Below are 15,693 nucleotides of genomic sequence, written 5' to 3' on the forward strand. Positions count from 1 at the left end.
ATACTGGATAACAACATGGAATACAATGTCCCCTGGTATGACAGATGGTTGGTACATTGTCACATACCTTTATCGTGTGAGTAATATGTTACTTAAGTACATCAATGTTCAAGTGTCTACGGCGGGAATGACCTTCTAACCCAGATTCTGACTGCCGTACTAGCGGAAATTTACACCTGTTTTCTCAGGACACGTTTGGGTACACGCCATGCACGCAGTGGTCTACGAAACGGCCACCACACCAGACACTGTTCCTACGACCCCAACCGCAACCGTGTGGTATGTAATATTTTCATGTCTTGATATAACTCATTTCCAACTGATATCAATGATAATATCGCAGGTTGACCTTGAGACATTTCATATTTAGTACAACTATCTAGTGTTTGTTTATTTTTGTTTGCTTGTTTGTTGTTTAACGCCACACTCAGAAATATTCCAGCAATATGAGGGAGGCCAGTAAATAATCGAATCTGACAATCCAGTGATTTACATCATGAACATCGATGCACGCAAATGGGACATGATGACCAAGTTCAACCAAGTCAACCAATAGCCTGGCTATCGCCTCTAACGACAGGAGTACATGTAGGCTGGTGGGGACCGATATTCTCACCCAGAATACATAAGAGTGAACTATTTGATGTAGTAAATATGCCAAGTACTGTTGTCGACATTTTCCACAGCATGACATCCCTGTTTTCAGTACACTTAGTCTGATGAAGCAGCATCTTTGCCCCGCTTTTATCAATATGCCAGCCACATCGCGGCTTGGGCACACCGATATTCGACCTTTGTCCTCTACTGGCACCAGGCCACCCAACCACCCAAATGATAAAGAGGAACACTGCCAAACGTTTCTTTTTACTTATTTTGCCAACGAGTGTATTCCTTCACGATTGTAACGGAGAATGAAAAGTGAAAAAAAAACTCGACAGTAAAAGAAGACAGGGGTGTTGTAAACATGAACGTTGATATGACTTGATCAACAATGGGTCATGCCCCCAAGATTGATTTTACGTTCGGTTATTCGACATAGCATCTCCCAATGACTATTTGAGGGAGTCTTGTCCATTCCTCTTATGTTCACTCCTCTTGTAGCGCCTGGTCCAGTTCGGCTAGTGTAGCAGGACGCCTTTGACACCGGAGTACATATTTGCCGACATCCCAGACGGTCTGGACACATTGCATTCTGGTGACGTTTGACTGCTTGATGTAGTCAGTTACGATACGTGCAAAGTGCGCACGAGCGTTATCGTCTTGAAAGGCAAATTTGGACCAGCATGGTGTCTCATTAGTTGTCTCGATGGACAATATGCAGTGGCGTTCATAGCAATACCGCCTCATGTCATTACAGACCCACCCCAAAAATCTGTCACGGTGCGTGACGTTCGCATGACGTTTGTTTGGAGTAGAAATGGCCGCAAAGAAAACACAACAAGAGACCATGGACGATTCAATGGCTCCTTACCAATGTGTACGGATAAATTGCATTGTTCACGAAGAATGTTTAGGGTGTGTTCGGGCGTTAGGTTTGATTCCTAAACCAATGCAAATGCGAATGCTGATCCTTCTTCTGAAAACCGATTAAAAGATATATATTTCATGATTCCCTAATGTTTCTGGGGAGTATGTCAGCTATAAGTATATTGAGATTATTGTTCTTCTCAACCATATTTCAAATTGCCGAGACACAAATTACTGGCACCACATTACGACGTCTTGAATACAATAGTGACTATTATTACTACTAGTTTAGCATGACACATTTACAATAATTAATAACTTTCAAGAGTAACAGGCTGATGTTACTTTCATATCAGGGTACGAGCACACTTAACGCAATACACAAAACTGGATCTCGCGCTTCCCTCCACCTTTCATGGTGTGTACACGTGGACTAACATAACTTTTGTCATACCTGCCATACCTAGAACACCCCTTACGACCGTCTGAGATCAGCGTACATTATAGGTCGAGGGTGATAATTTGTGCCATGTGCGATGCGTCAGATGCCCATTGTGAAATGTAGGGGTATGTGTCGTGCAATCTGATCGGTTGTGAATTTGACCCGTAGAATAGGTCTTCAGCAACCCATGCTTGCTGTAAAAGGCGACTATGCTTATGCGGTAAGAGGCGACCAACGGGATCGGGTGGTCAGGTTCGCGGACTTGGTTGAAGCATTGCATCGATCCAATTTGCGTGGATCGATGCTCATGATATCAATCACTGGATTGTCTGGTCCAGACTCGATTATTTACAGACCGCCGTCATATGGTTGGAATATTGCAGAGTGCAGCGTAAAACAACCAACCAACCAACGGTTTGGTTGTAAATTTGAATTGGATACCGGAAATCGTCTGGAACGTTCATCACAACCCCGAATAGTATTTTTGATGAGTATTGCTGTTTGTAATTCCGCTTGGCAAAACGGGTACAGTGTGAACAGTTTTTCTCCCTATAGTCATCTAACAAGGCGGGTTCAGAAATCATTGCATGATGACATCATATCATTCCGGAGTGACGTCTAAGCATTCCAACGTGATGTCATGTCTATTCCATAACTGCAGTTGTAAGCGTAAATTTGGAGCCCTACTGATAGATTTTATCTTCACGATGTCAATTCAGGTCATATAAATATTCATATAATTATATGACTAATAATATTTGTCCTGAAAATAGTAGTAGCAACCCTGAAGATGCCTCCAGCATTTATTGTGTGGTATAGGGCCGAGGGCATTTGGTGTTTTATTACCATTATTTATAGGATGTTAGTAATAAAACGTCAGTTACCGATTGTTAATTTTTATTTTAAATATCCAGAATTCCAAGATCAAAGGTCGTATTACACATTCAACAACGTATTCAATGTTGATACTTTTGTAGGATTGACAGAAATACCAGAAACAGTACATGTGTAACGGCTTAGAATCACAAGATAGATAAACGTGGCAAAAATATCACCCAACGAAAACAGTTGTGACCGCTGCCCCGGAAGTTCTGGCCTACGTCCCCAAATAGGTTTGTTTTGGAAGCCGATCACGGAGCGTGTTTTATTTCCTCACTTTCTACGAATATTAAGAATTTCGAAATTGGCTTAGTTTGTCAAGGAAAACTGATATTCGCAACAAAATCGCAATCACTTTTTTCACTTAACGTGCCCTTTAAATACTTGTTCTGGTCTCAATATAAACCATATCATCACTTTAATGACACATAATTGAATACACCTTAAGGGATCGATTACACAAAAAGACATTCTTGAGACTTCTTCAACGTTTCACTTACCCCTTTATTGCTTCTTGTTTTGTTACTGGGGCTGTGTCTATACATTTCGTGATTATGGTTGTGGTCGGGTCACACATATTCAGAGGGTAACTAGTTTGTGGTATGATTCAAATCTTGAAATATCCATGTTCATCGAAATTATTATGACGTCATTACAAAATGTATTCTTATTCGTTGGCAAATATAGTTGACTATAAAGAGGTTGTAAAAGACTGCGTGCAATAATACAATAACCCCTCAAATATGTAGCATAAGCTTCTCATTAACAAAGTATTTATTTCATTTCGTACAGGAGCTTCCGACACGGTCGATATATACACGGGTCTCCTTGAATTGGTTTATAGCACTTAGCTCTGCTGTGTGTATAGTTTAAGTTACACACACACACACACGCACACACACACACACACTGGCGCTGACGGGAGCATACGTTAGATGTAGGTCTCGTGTGACACAAAGGTAACAAACCAATATCCATATCTGGGTTTCACTAATGTGACAAACATATAGTACCTGCAACATTTTAGGCATTCCTGCCAAAGTCAGTTGACATGATGTTAAGTAACTCGAATGCTGACCACAGCGTAGTAAGCAGCACGTCTCTAATTCCTTCATTCAAAGATGTTCATATCATCACAAGAATTGTGTCTAAATCGAAATTAGCAGGAAAGGTCTATTTTTAAAAAACTGTTCATATACATGTATGTAACCAACTTCGGGCATGCTTGTTTCAGAGTTTTGAACATGGCCGACGTCAAACAGGAACCCCCACGGACTATTGACAGTATCCTAGAACTACTTGGCAGTCTGGGACGCTATCAGCTGTTTCAAGCGGTTCTACTATGTATTGGAAATTTAACAATATGTTTCCATCTCCTCAACTTCGTATTCATCGGTATGTTTGTTCCTTCAAATAACAAGACCATAGCTTCCATGTCTGGTAATGGATATCGATTGAAGTCAATGAAAACATTCATTAGAAATATATAACACAATCATGAATAAAATCATTCGCTTTAAATACAAATTACATCGGCAGTCTAATAAGAGAATGGTTATATTGACGCAGGGTTTACATCGCAATGCATTATTCAACAGCGCAGACCGTGAAACAACAGTGTGAAGTGACTCCACTTTATGGCAACAACACCAACACTAACTACGGCACCTGTGACGTGTCAGTACAAAACACCACCACCAACGTCACCTCAACACATACTTGTAGTGCCTGGACATATGATGTGCAGAAAGATCATTCCATTGTGTCGGAGGTAAGGCGTATTTTCAACTTTCTATAGAATGGTGAGGCGAGGTGAAATGGGGTTTAACGTCGCGTCCAAGATTATTGCACTTATATAGCGACGTGCATGCACGTGTATGTGTGTGTGTGTGTGTGTGTGTGTGTGTGTGTGTGTGTGTGTGTGTGTGTGTGTGTGTGTGTGTGTGTGTGTGTGTGTGTGGCTGCTTGTACTAGTCCGGACTGGTGCCGATTTATAGTGCTAGCACACTGAGATATCATGCCGCAGTTTAACATGAATACCCCACTCAGACACAGTATACTGACTTCGAGCCGACCAGTCCTTGTTTTAGTCTCTTAATGCCGAGCACCAAACAGGGTAACAACAAGTAACATCTTTTAACGTCTTTTGGTATGACGCGGCTGGGGATCGAACCCCGGACCTTCCTTCACAAAGGCGGTCTTCTATAGAATGTATTACATATAACTGACACATACAATGTAATGCTTATTTCATAAACACTGGCATCATAAACAAGCATCAAAGACGAAAGTCATAGGTAAGACATTCAAACATGTTATTCAAGTCAAACTGTTCTGTTTTTTTATAGTGGGATCTCGTGTGCGGGAATGTCTTCTTCGCCCGCCTCCCCCAGTCTCTCTTCATCGTAGGGCAGGGGGTTGGCGCAGCAACTGTCTCGGGGATGTCCGACAAATTCGGGAGGAAACCGTTTCTGCTATTGTCACACATATTGACCGCCGGCGCCGGTCTTGCTTTAGCCTTCTCTCCGAATATCGCAGCCTTTTCTGCTCTGCGATTGGTGAATGGCATTTTTCAACAGGTAAACCTTCACTGGATTATATTTTTCCATGTTAAAGTTGCATTAGCAGTGAAAGTTCATAAGTTCAGTTTGTAATGTTTACCAACTGATGTCATGTATACATGTACAGAAATACGAGCGTTTGAACAAGGGGCATTTACATTCCATCTTACAAACGTCCATTTTAAAGTTTTTTTTGAGACGTGTACCAATGATTATTTAGATATAGCCTATGTCTATCCTTTATTCATGGCATATATGTGATATACAACAATACGGCAACATTATTTTATGTAATGTTGTTATTTACAGTACATATTGTTTTGCTGGTATGACTAATATCCTATTTTACGTTGTTCCAGGGCATTGTTGTGTGTACATACACCATGATCATGGAGACGTTTCCAAGAAGCAAACGTATTGAAATATCCACATTCTATACCTTATCGTGGAATTTCAGCACGATACTCCTAACAGGGACGGCCTACTTGTTACGTGATATGGACTGGAGAACTCTGCAACTCTGTTTCGTGTCTGTTTCCATCAGTGTCTTTCTTCAAATCTTGTGAGTTCAGATTATTTCGTATCCTTATTTCTGGAAAGGAAAAAGGAAAGCATGAAAGTGGATTACTCAAAAATGTTTTCTAACATTGACTTATAGGTGCATCACTTTGCTAGGAACTGATCATTAGCATTGGTTGTTTCTCCCTCATAACTCTGCGATGGTATAACTGAAATACTTCAGAAATTGATGTAGAAACAAGCATAGCTTTGTATTCACAGTTTAGGTTGTTTGATTGTTAACGGGGATATCACACCATTCTGTACCACGCGGATTATATTGATATATACCCAAAATGATTGGTAATGTGCGTCAAGTTTTTTATGTCGTGTCATCATCCGATAGTCTGCCATCGATGACCAAAACACTTCCACTCCTACTCGTGTCTCTAAATATAAATTACATTGACAATCACTGATAAAATTCAACTTGTGCTGAAATATTATCAAAACATATCGTTATATTTGATAATACAACATAAATTTGTTTCATCCAATGTTGAAGTATATGTCTTCCCATATGTCTACATATGTACGCAGAAATTAGACTTCAACATGTTTGTAATCCAGACTGTCCCAAATGAGCAAATTGTACAATAAATTAAAAATATAGAATATGTAAACATCACATCATGATTTATAGCAATTTCACAACATCAATCAGTACCACACGCAAATATTGTATAAATCAAGATATTTCGGAAGTCAGCGCGCAGCGTCAAGGAGATGCAGACTTTTCTTATATGAATTCCATATGTGAGACAAGAGAGAAACGATGTTTCTATTTCCATAGCTTTATGGCGGAGTCCCTGAGATGGTTGATCACGAACAAAAAGGCGAAAAGAGCAATGGCGTTGTTCAAAAGAGTGGCGAAGACGAACAACCTCGACGTGACTGACGTTCAACTTCCAGGTCTAGACATTACGCAAACACCCGTTGAGCTGAGCAGCACAAAGAGTAAATACGTGGAAACGCCACCAGAGAAACAGCCCGAAGTAGTAAAATACAGCTGCCTTGACTTGGTGCGGACCAAGTTTATGTTGAAGATATGTGCTGTCGTGTGGTTCTCTTGGTGAGTGAACTGAATGTTGGGATTTACGCTGCAGGAATAGGTGTTGTTAGGGTTCCTATTTCATAAACAGTCAGTCAGTTGGTAGCTAGCTATTCATTCGTTCACTAAAAGAGGAAATATTTTATATATCATATATTATATATATACTACTATAGTAGCACAAAAACGTTGATAAGCAAGAATCAAATTTAAGTTATGACGATATGGTACGGTGACAGTTACCCTTCTTAAATGTGCATACTGAGACATAGGTACATAAAGTCACTAAGGAATTGCATAATCTATGTATCAATGGCATCCTGGTGTTTCGCTGATGACCTGCAACCCCGAGTGTTGTAGTCGTTGCATAATATGTACAGGTTTGCTGTTTGGTTATTGTTTAACGCCACACTGAGCAATATTCCACCCATATGAATAATCGAGTCTGGACCAGACAATCCAGTGAGTGACATTATTAGCATCGATCTACGTAATGGGGACACGATGACATGCATCAAACTGTTATGATATTCAGCAACCGATGCTTGTCGCAAGAGGCGACTAACGGGATCGGGTGGTCCACTTGCTGTTTTGGTTGATGCATGTCGTCGATTCCCAATTGGTAGATCGATGCTGGAGTGTCTGGGCCAAACTCGATTATTAACAGCCTGCCGCAACATAGGGTATTGCTGAGAGCGGCGCTAAACAACAAACACACAAATAGTATGACAGTTTATGTAGTTACAGTGTGACAATGTTGCAGGCTAGTTGACAGCTTGACGTACTTCAGCCTCTACCTGACATCCTCCTCCCTGCATGATGATCAATACCTGAACTTCTTCCTCAACTCTCTGGCTGGAGTGCCATCAGGTCCACTTTTCTGGTTTGTCGGAAGGAGGTCTGTTATGTTCTGTGTATCATATTCGATATTTAATTTAATAATGTTGTTACAGAACAAGTTGACACATCAGGTTTAAACCTTTTTTTTATAGTAAATGAACTTCCAACAGGTCCTCATCATACACGGCAGTAAGCCACAATTCTATCATCTTATGCTAAATGCTTATGCTTTACGATAAAGGTATTACGTTACAGCTGTAACCATAATCGTGCACATCAAGCTAAATTTGTACAACATCACTCGTTGACCCAACTCAGTCACCGTTTGAAACAATATGAGAGCGACATCTCTATCAGTGATGACACCAGGTGGTTGGGGAAAAGGATAAGCATGGCCTGCTCCACCGGTAGAACCCACACCACATCCAGCAATAATCCTGCCTTTCAAAGGCTGCCAGGTATCACGAGCAATGATCTATTTTCGTCGGGTACAATCAAAACAATGTTTCACGTGTGAAGGTACTGATTTGTCAGTAGACACCGTTGACACCGAAAGCATCCTCAACATATACTGTAGTGCCAAACTGCCCTGGTTGAATAGTGAGATCGAATTCTTGTGAAAAAAACATATTTTTATTTATTTTTTTACATTTCAAATATTTGTTTCGTTTTCTGAAGGAATATCCCGTAGATTACTTGTTATCTGTTTCATTATCAAAAGTCAAAATAATTGTGTTATTTGGCGCTATGATACATGTCCTATCAGCTTGGTCATAGCTTTCATATCATGACGGTAGTGTTCACAAAAGACGTGATGATTTTCAATGTGTTAATCATACATCATCTTCGATTATCCAGTGTATAATATCTCTTTTCTACTATCATTCATATCAATGACCAATTCGTCGGTATTTTGTGTATCCACTTAAAGGACATCGTAACGTTTCCTTGTACGATAGAAACAAGTAACATCATCACTAGTATTCGTCTCAATTGGGAAATCATTGTAACATAAAATAAATATACTGCGTGTTTGGTTGTTGTATAACGCCGCACTCAGCAAAATTCCAACTATATGACGACGGTCTGTAAATAATCGGGTCTGGAGCAGACAATCCAGTGATTGACATCATGAGCATCGATCCACGAAATTGGGATAGGATGACATGCATCAACCAAGTCAGCGAGCCTGACCCCTTTAGTCGCCTCTTACGAATGGCATTCGTTGTTGAAGACCTATTCTATCCCGAAACTTCACGATTCATATACTGCAAGTGACTCCTTGGCATTTGATTGGCTACTGAATGGACTTCTGTTCCATTATTGATTAGATATATTTTGGGGTCGTTCGTACGACAGTGAAGGAACTTACGAAATTAATGTTGCTAATAGGTCCAGAGTATATATTAAGACTCTGAGAATATGTAAGACATGATATACTGGAGAGTCGAGGATTGACATTCAGCTGTCCCAACAGTAATGTTTTGATTAAAACATAAATAATATTGATCCAGTACGCATTCAGTCTTAATATTTACGTTAGTATTTTTTGTAACACCCGACTAAATTTCAAGTTTTAGACAAGACATTTCCACTGTTGTTACTTTATAGGTGGGGAAGGAGAGTTTTTTTCATGTCTTTCCACGTACTTGCCGGTGTGTGTCTTCTTTTGGCCACAACGGTCCGGGCATTAGCGGGTGAGTTTGTTGACGAATCACTGACAGTACTGGGGGTGCATATATTTTGACTTTCAATAAATTATGATGCAAAGGAATTGACTAATAATCGCTAATATTTGTCCACACTACTATTATCTCACGGAGCACCACGAACAACTCGTAAGTTGCCAAACGCCTTGTGTATGAAGAAGAGATCAGTATGACAAGGTGATTTCCCTGAGTAAAGATCATGAATAGTGATACTTAACATTTCGATCTGTGTGTTGGTATAGGACGATGTTGTGTTAAACACTTGCTTTAGATATAGTCTGAATCGTATGGCTATGGAAAAGGTTTCATCGCTTTGTATGTATGTACAAGGGTACGTTCAAGTAAGTAACATTTTAATATTTCAAATACAACTATTTAGACTTTTGACTTTCAGTTGGACAAGCAGCATCAGTAACAGCTACAGTCTTGGCCTTCGTGGGGAAAATTGGTAACAGTGCCTGTTTCAATGCTATGTTTGTGTATGCGCCCGAGATCTATCCGACAAATCTCAGGTAATTTACACATCAGGAAACAATAAAATTAATGTAAATGTTTTAGATATCCTCCATTACATACCCTCATACATGGTTGTACGTTGATATTGTCGTGTCGTGTAGCTTTACAATATTTACTGCAACACATTGACATCTATTATCACTTTGGTTGGCAGATCGGCCGGTATGGGATCTGGTTCCACAGCTGCGAGGGTTGGAGGGATGATCGCGCCTTTTATATCCATTCTTGTGAGTTATTGTATAATTACTTACACTCTGTTACTTCCAATGTTTCTAACAAAATACAACCGCCACATACCTGGAATATTGCCGAGAGTGGCGTTAAACAACAAACAAACAAAAACAAAATACAGATGTGTATATATGAATCCTTCAAAGAAACTGCTCTTCGCAATATGGCAAAAACACTATCCTAGTGATAGAACAGTGTGATGTCATCATGCATTAAACCTACAACTGAACCCTCCTCTGTTTTATTCCAGGCAGAAATTGCACCCTGGGCTCCTGGAACTATTTTCGGGATAGCCTGTTTGGTAACAGCCGCGCTCAATTATATGCTTCCTGAAGCAGAGGGACGAGAACTTCCCCAGACAATAGAGGACGTCAAGGCATGGGGTAAAGCGCCTGCAAAAGCTTAACGTTACTTCAATAAAACAAAGATGTACACGTTTGGATTATATCCCCAGATACAGCCCAGGTGCGGACATTTCTTATCCTCTTCTGAAGTTTGTATACATGAATGCTCTTCAGAGTTGCCATGTAATGCAATTATTTCTGTCCATATCCATATTCTGAAATGTGTGTAAAGACAGTCGAATAAAGATACCTAAACCATCATACATGTACATGTGTTATATGTCTTAACGTCATATTGGTAACGCAAGGGACACTGACTAACGTCAGACTGGTAAATAGTGGGAATTGTAACAAGTGGAAAGCAGATTTGCGTTAGCCACAATAAATAATAAATTCAAATGGTTTGGAGCGACAAAATCTGACCATTCCGACTATATCACGACATGTTTATGAATCACTATCAAACAGAAATGATACGAGGTTTTCGTGAACAGGTAACCTTACTGCACCTCGAGTGGCACCCGATTAGTCGCCGAAACGTAAAAGGCAAAATAGTGGTGACAATTATATATGGCCCATCAGTTGGTCATTTGTCATTTGGCTTTGTCACTGTCACTTCCCACCATGAGACGGGCTTGTTCCGCGGTTACTCAACCCCAAGTCACTAGAGAAAAGGTGAACTCATTTTAGTCCACAGTTTTGCAAACCCCTCTCTTTCTTATGGCGGTTTACAGAGAAAATACCATTGACCCAGTGTGCTAGATATGCTACTGTTTGTTTTTCGTGTGTGATATAAGATGCGAAAAAGATGTTTGGATTGTCATATTGTAAGATGAGCAATACCCAAATCATCACGTTCAGACCCTTCACACACAAAAGATTATTACAGGTCTACCCAGTGAGAAGGGCCTTGGAGAGTTGTACAAACAAGTCACCGATGTCCCGATCTTGTTCGTCCCATTTGGTTGCTGAAGATCAATTCTAACCTGGGTCACAAATAGACAATCCACCTATACGTCTGGATACAAATGTCTCTTTGTATAGTAATTATTCAAAATATTTTCGAAAACCCTCAAAATATCTCCTCCTCCTGAATCTTTGACCAAGTAACTTACCGTTGATTGGCTAATCTTTTACTGATGGAGATTGTTCTTAGTGTGAAGAATCTGAGTGGAAAATTTGCGGTAATAGCATATCGATGGCAAAATGTAGCAGGGCTGGAGTGAGTGAGTGAGCGAGTGAGTTGGGTTTAACGCCGCTTTTAACAGTATTCCAGTAATATCACGGCGTGTCAGCTTACTGTGGGAGGAAATCCCGAAGTGATGCAGGTCTCAGACGTTTACCACTTCGGTGACACCCACGAGCACGGTTATGGTGCTGACAAACCTAGAAACATGATTGGGGAGAACCTAGATTCGAACCCACAATCATAAGTTTCTGGCGTACTTTGGCGACTGGGCCACCCGTGCCCCACGTCATGCAAAGATATAAATATGAAAAATATGAGGCAGATTAATTTGTCTCTTTTATTGCTAGTTCATGTGGGTAAACCAGTTTAGAAACATATGGCTCATTGATCAAGTGAGTGAGTGAGTATGGTTTTACGCCGCTTTTAGCAATATTCCAGCAATATCACGGCGGGGGACACCAGAAATGGGCTTCACACATTGTACCCATGTCGGGAATCGAACCCGGGTCTTCGGCGTGACGAGAGAACGCTTTAACCACCAGGCTACCCGACCGCCCCTTCACTGATCAAGGAATGAAGACTTACCTTGTTGGACAGTGGTTTACTAAGTTGAAAACTCAAATGTTTAGACAGAACTGAACATTTGCAAGACTGCAAAAATAATTTTAAGCAAATGCGTTTAGTTCCTGACATTTCACGTGGTAATAATACCACATGTCTACAACTCATTCTGGGAACATTTTTAGTCATCCGTGAATAACAAGTTTTCACGGTATTACTAAGTTCAGGCCATGTACCTTTTTTACTGTTGAGAGTCTAGATACTTTGTACATAAAGTACCTGCATTTGTAGGAATTCAAGTTTTCCTATGTTCAGTCCATCGCCCATCTGTGGACCTCGTCCTGTAGTTAGCATTCCAATGTTAAGTAATAGAAGTATCATCACTAAAAGCGAGACGGTTCTCTTTTCACTATTGTGATTCCGAAGTTTATGTGATAATAACCCAGTGCGTCAAAAGACGCTCATCTGGCTGACCTTAATGACGCAACGACTAGCTGGGGTAACGTGAAACGCTGACCATGGAAAGGAGACTGGATGTGAACTGTTCATGCCCACCAAGCGAATGGGGAAACCATTTAAAAGACATCACTGGTGGTACACTTGTAAGAATTTGTTTTGCATTATCACGGCATTACTTTTTCAATTTTGTTCGGAGGTATCATTCGCCGTAGTGTCAGTGTTAAACACTAATGTGTTTTCACTCCTTGTTGGAAACTGAACATAAACGAGGACGACTTTCATTGATTTTCACAGGCTGCCTCTTCTCATTCTCTTCATTTAAGCATGTGTTACGTCATACGTACCTGTAGGAAGAAGACCAGATGTGAGTTTAGTGTCTCTGAATAGTAGTGCATATCTTGTCGTGCAAGGCTCCCAGCATCTGGGCGATCTCTGTTTCAGCTTAGATAAATAAAGATATTACACAGCAATAGGATGTTAAGATTTACTTTCATTTACTGTTGCGATAGAGGTAATTACTGTGAATATCGAAGGGATATGTGATCTAAAAATACTGGTAATATGGTTTGGTTTGACCGCAGCAAATCTCGCTGCACTGTGTGTGACAGATACAAGAGTGAGTGAGTGAGTGAGAATGGTTTTACGCCGCTTTTAGCAATATTCCAGCAATATCACGGCGGGGGACACCAGAAATGGGCTTCACACATTGTACCCATGTCGGGAATCGAACCCGGGTCTTCGGCGTGGGGAGCGAACGCTTTAACCAATAGGCTACCCGACCGCCCCGATAGATACAAGAAAAAGGCATGCCACCGCACCCAGAAATACAATACAAGCCTTGGGCATCATGTGCGTCAGGACCAGTGCAATGTGAGTGAGTGAGTGAGTGAGTGAGTGAGTGAGTGAGTGAGTGAGTGAGTGAGTGAGTGAGTGAGTGAGCGAGCGAGTGAGTGAGCAATGTTCCAGAAATATCACGGCGTAACATGTGTAACATTTATACAAGACGGACCACAAACATCGTTTCCCCGTAAATGTGAGGCTTGATAAATTCTCGTAGTATATATCCGATGAGCCAACACTCACGCGTTGTAGATGTGTTTATTTTAGTAGGTAATATATGCGATGAGTATGATAACCTTGAAATTCAGATCTTCGGAGAGACAGTAACAGAAGCCAGCACTGGCTTGTTTATCCGATCCGTTTATAACAAATGTGTCAAACCATGTGTTGAGAATACCCTCCATTGTTTTCTGTGAAGCAGGATACATGTGATCCCGTCCTCTTAACATTCACTTACTTAATTCGACGCGTTTCCGGACACTTTCATGACGTTAACCAATTGATAAATTTATTTGTTATTAAATTTACTTTCACGGAAATGTATACGTGAAATCAAGCAACAGCGCGGTGCATGCAGTTCAACTTGAAACTTTCTAATGAAGAGAATATATGGATACATTCACCTGATGAAAGAGTACTCACGGAAATGAAAAAAACCTGTTTTTTCGATCTCAGATTTTAAATAAATGCAGTTGATATACAAAATATATAGATATTGAAACAACTCAATTAGTACTAGTTGGGCTTTGGCACGAATACAGCGCATCAAACGTTTATATGTCTTTTTACAGGTAAACGTGTGTAAAAATATGAACAAAACAGACTATTGTGAAACTGAGCATAACCAGGTGCTGGTAGATCAAGGTGAATGCCCATGACCTATGACACCTTGACGACAGGTGAAAACAGGTGCTTGAAACCCATGTGCATGTGATTTGTCAGTGGTTAGTGATTTGTGAGTGGCATTGTGGGATGGTGAATCATCGTCAAAATATCAGAACGTAAAAGTAACATATTCCCTTCTCAAACAACAACTTACATGTCATTATTATGTACATAAACATAGCTGTTATTTTTATTGTTGTTTTGATAACTTTTTGCCAGGCTAATTTGCATTATGCCTATAGCCTGTTTCTGCCATGTCAATTTGGACTTAGTTTTATTTTTAAATGTTGAAAGTGCCTACAAATTACCTCCTGTAAAGTACATTTTGTATGGAGCACTGAGATAAAACTAGCAAATCCAGACTATTACTTTTCCGGTTGTTTTGTTATTTCGTTTTTACATCTACGTAATGCTTTGTGTCGACTATTAAATCCAGCAAAACAGGTTTTGTTTTCATTTCCATGAGTACTTTAGTATAAATTCCGAAACGTTGTGTTCCTCATAATAAAAAGTTGACATCCGTGAAGTCTCCTCCTCATATGCATCACTTGTAAAATGACATTCAAAGACTTTAAACCTTCAGTTTGAAAATGTAGTTATATCTGTATAATAATACGAATATTCTTAAAGTAAATTCAAAGTAATGCGCTAACTGACCCCCACATATGTTTACATTCCACATATGCGTCTGACTCCAAACTCTGAGCTTGAGATCGCTTGTGCAAGTCTACCTAGCCTGACAAGACATAGATGGTCACTCTCTCGCGGAGACAGCGATTGATGTGACGACTTCACGTCACGTAGTCAGTCCCGACTGTGAGCCAGTCGTCAGAGGTAAACAATCATCCATGTAAACAGCCGATATACTTCCGACACTATCTAAAATTGTGATTTTTATGTTTTGTAACATAATCAAACCATATATACGGCTGCCGACGTTATCTACGTTGTGTTCATGTGTACTTCACTCTGCCTCCACTGACTGAGACCTGAAACCTCGGCAACTTTCACTGTCCTCAAGGTAGGAAGCTTTTTCACTTTTTACTGTTAACTTATGCTACTTGCAGTATATTCTAAAAGATTTATGTTAAATTTTCAAATATTTTCCCTTTTGTTGGGGGCAGTGCTTGATCATTTATTAGAACTTACATATTCTGCGGA

At 40.2% G+C, this 15,693-nt stretch overlaps 1 protein-coding gene across 1 annotated transcript; it reads left to right on the plus strand.

The window, feature by feature from the left end:
- The first annotated feature begins 225 nt into the window (after positions 1 to 225).
- Positions 226 to 10,848, plus strand: LOC139466670 (solute carrier family 22 member 6-A-like). The gene is made up of 11 exons (XM_071248277.1): positions 226 to 279; positions 4,023 to 4,183; positions 4,387 to 4,559; positions 5,137 to 5,367; positions 5,709 to 5,911; positions 6,701 to 6,979; positions 7,722 to 7,856; positions 9,410 to 9,495; positions 9,902 to 10,019; positions 10,178 to 10,250; positions 10,505 to 10,848. The coding sequence occupies exons 2-11, from the start codon at positions 4,033 to 4,035 to the stop codon at positions 10,658 to 10,660; spliced, it is 1,605 nt and encodes a 534-aa protein (XP_071104378.1). The 5' UTR covers positions 226 to 279; positions 4,023 to 4,032; the 3' UTR covers positions 10,661 to 10,848.
- The last annotated feature ends 4,845 nt before the right edge of the window (positions 10,849 to 15,693 follow it).

This window comes from Haliotis cracherodii, unplaced genomic scaffold (assembly GCF_022045235.1).
Source record: "Haliotis cracherodii isolate W230 unplaced genomic scaffold, xgHalCrac1.p SCAF_1, whole genome shotgun sequence".
Classification (NCBI taxonomy): domain Eukaryota; kingdom Metazoa; phylum Mollusca; class Gastropoda; order Lepetellida; family Haliotidae; genus Haliotis; species Haliotis cracherodii.

Excerpts from the sequence above, each read along its gene's own strand:
- LOC139466670 (XM_071248277.1), top strand. The coding sequence starts at position 4,033 with ATGGCCGACGTCAAACAGGAACCCCCACGGACTATTGACAGTATCCTA. Across the intron at positions 9,496-9,901 it reads AACGGTCCGGGCATTAGCGG|TTGGACAAGCAGCATCAGTA; the intron begins GTGAGTTTGTTG and ends TTTGACTTTCAG. Across the intron at positions 10,020-10,177 it reads ATCTATCCGACAAATCTCAG|ATCGGCCGGTATGGGATCTG; the intron begins GTAATTTACACA and ends TTTGGTTGGCAG.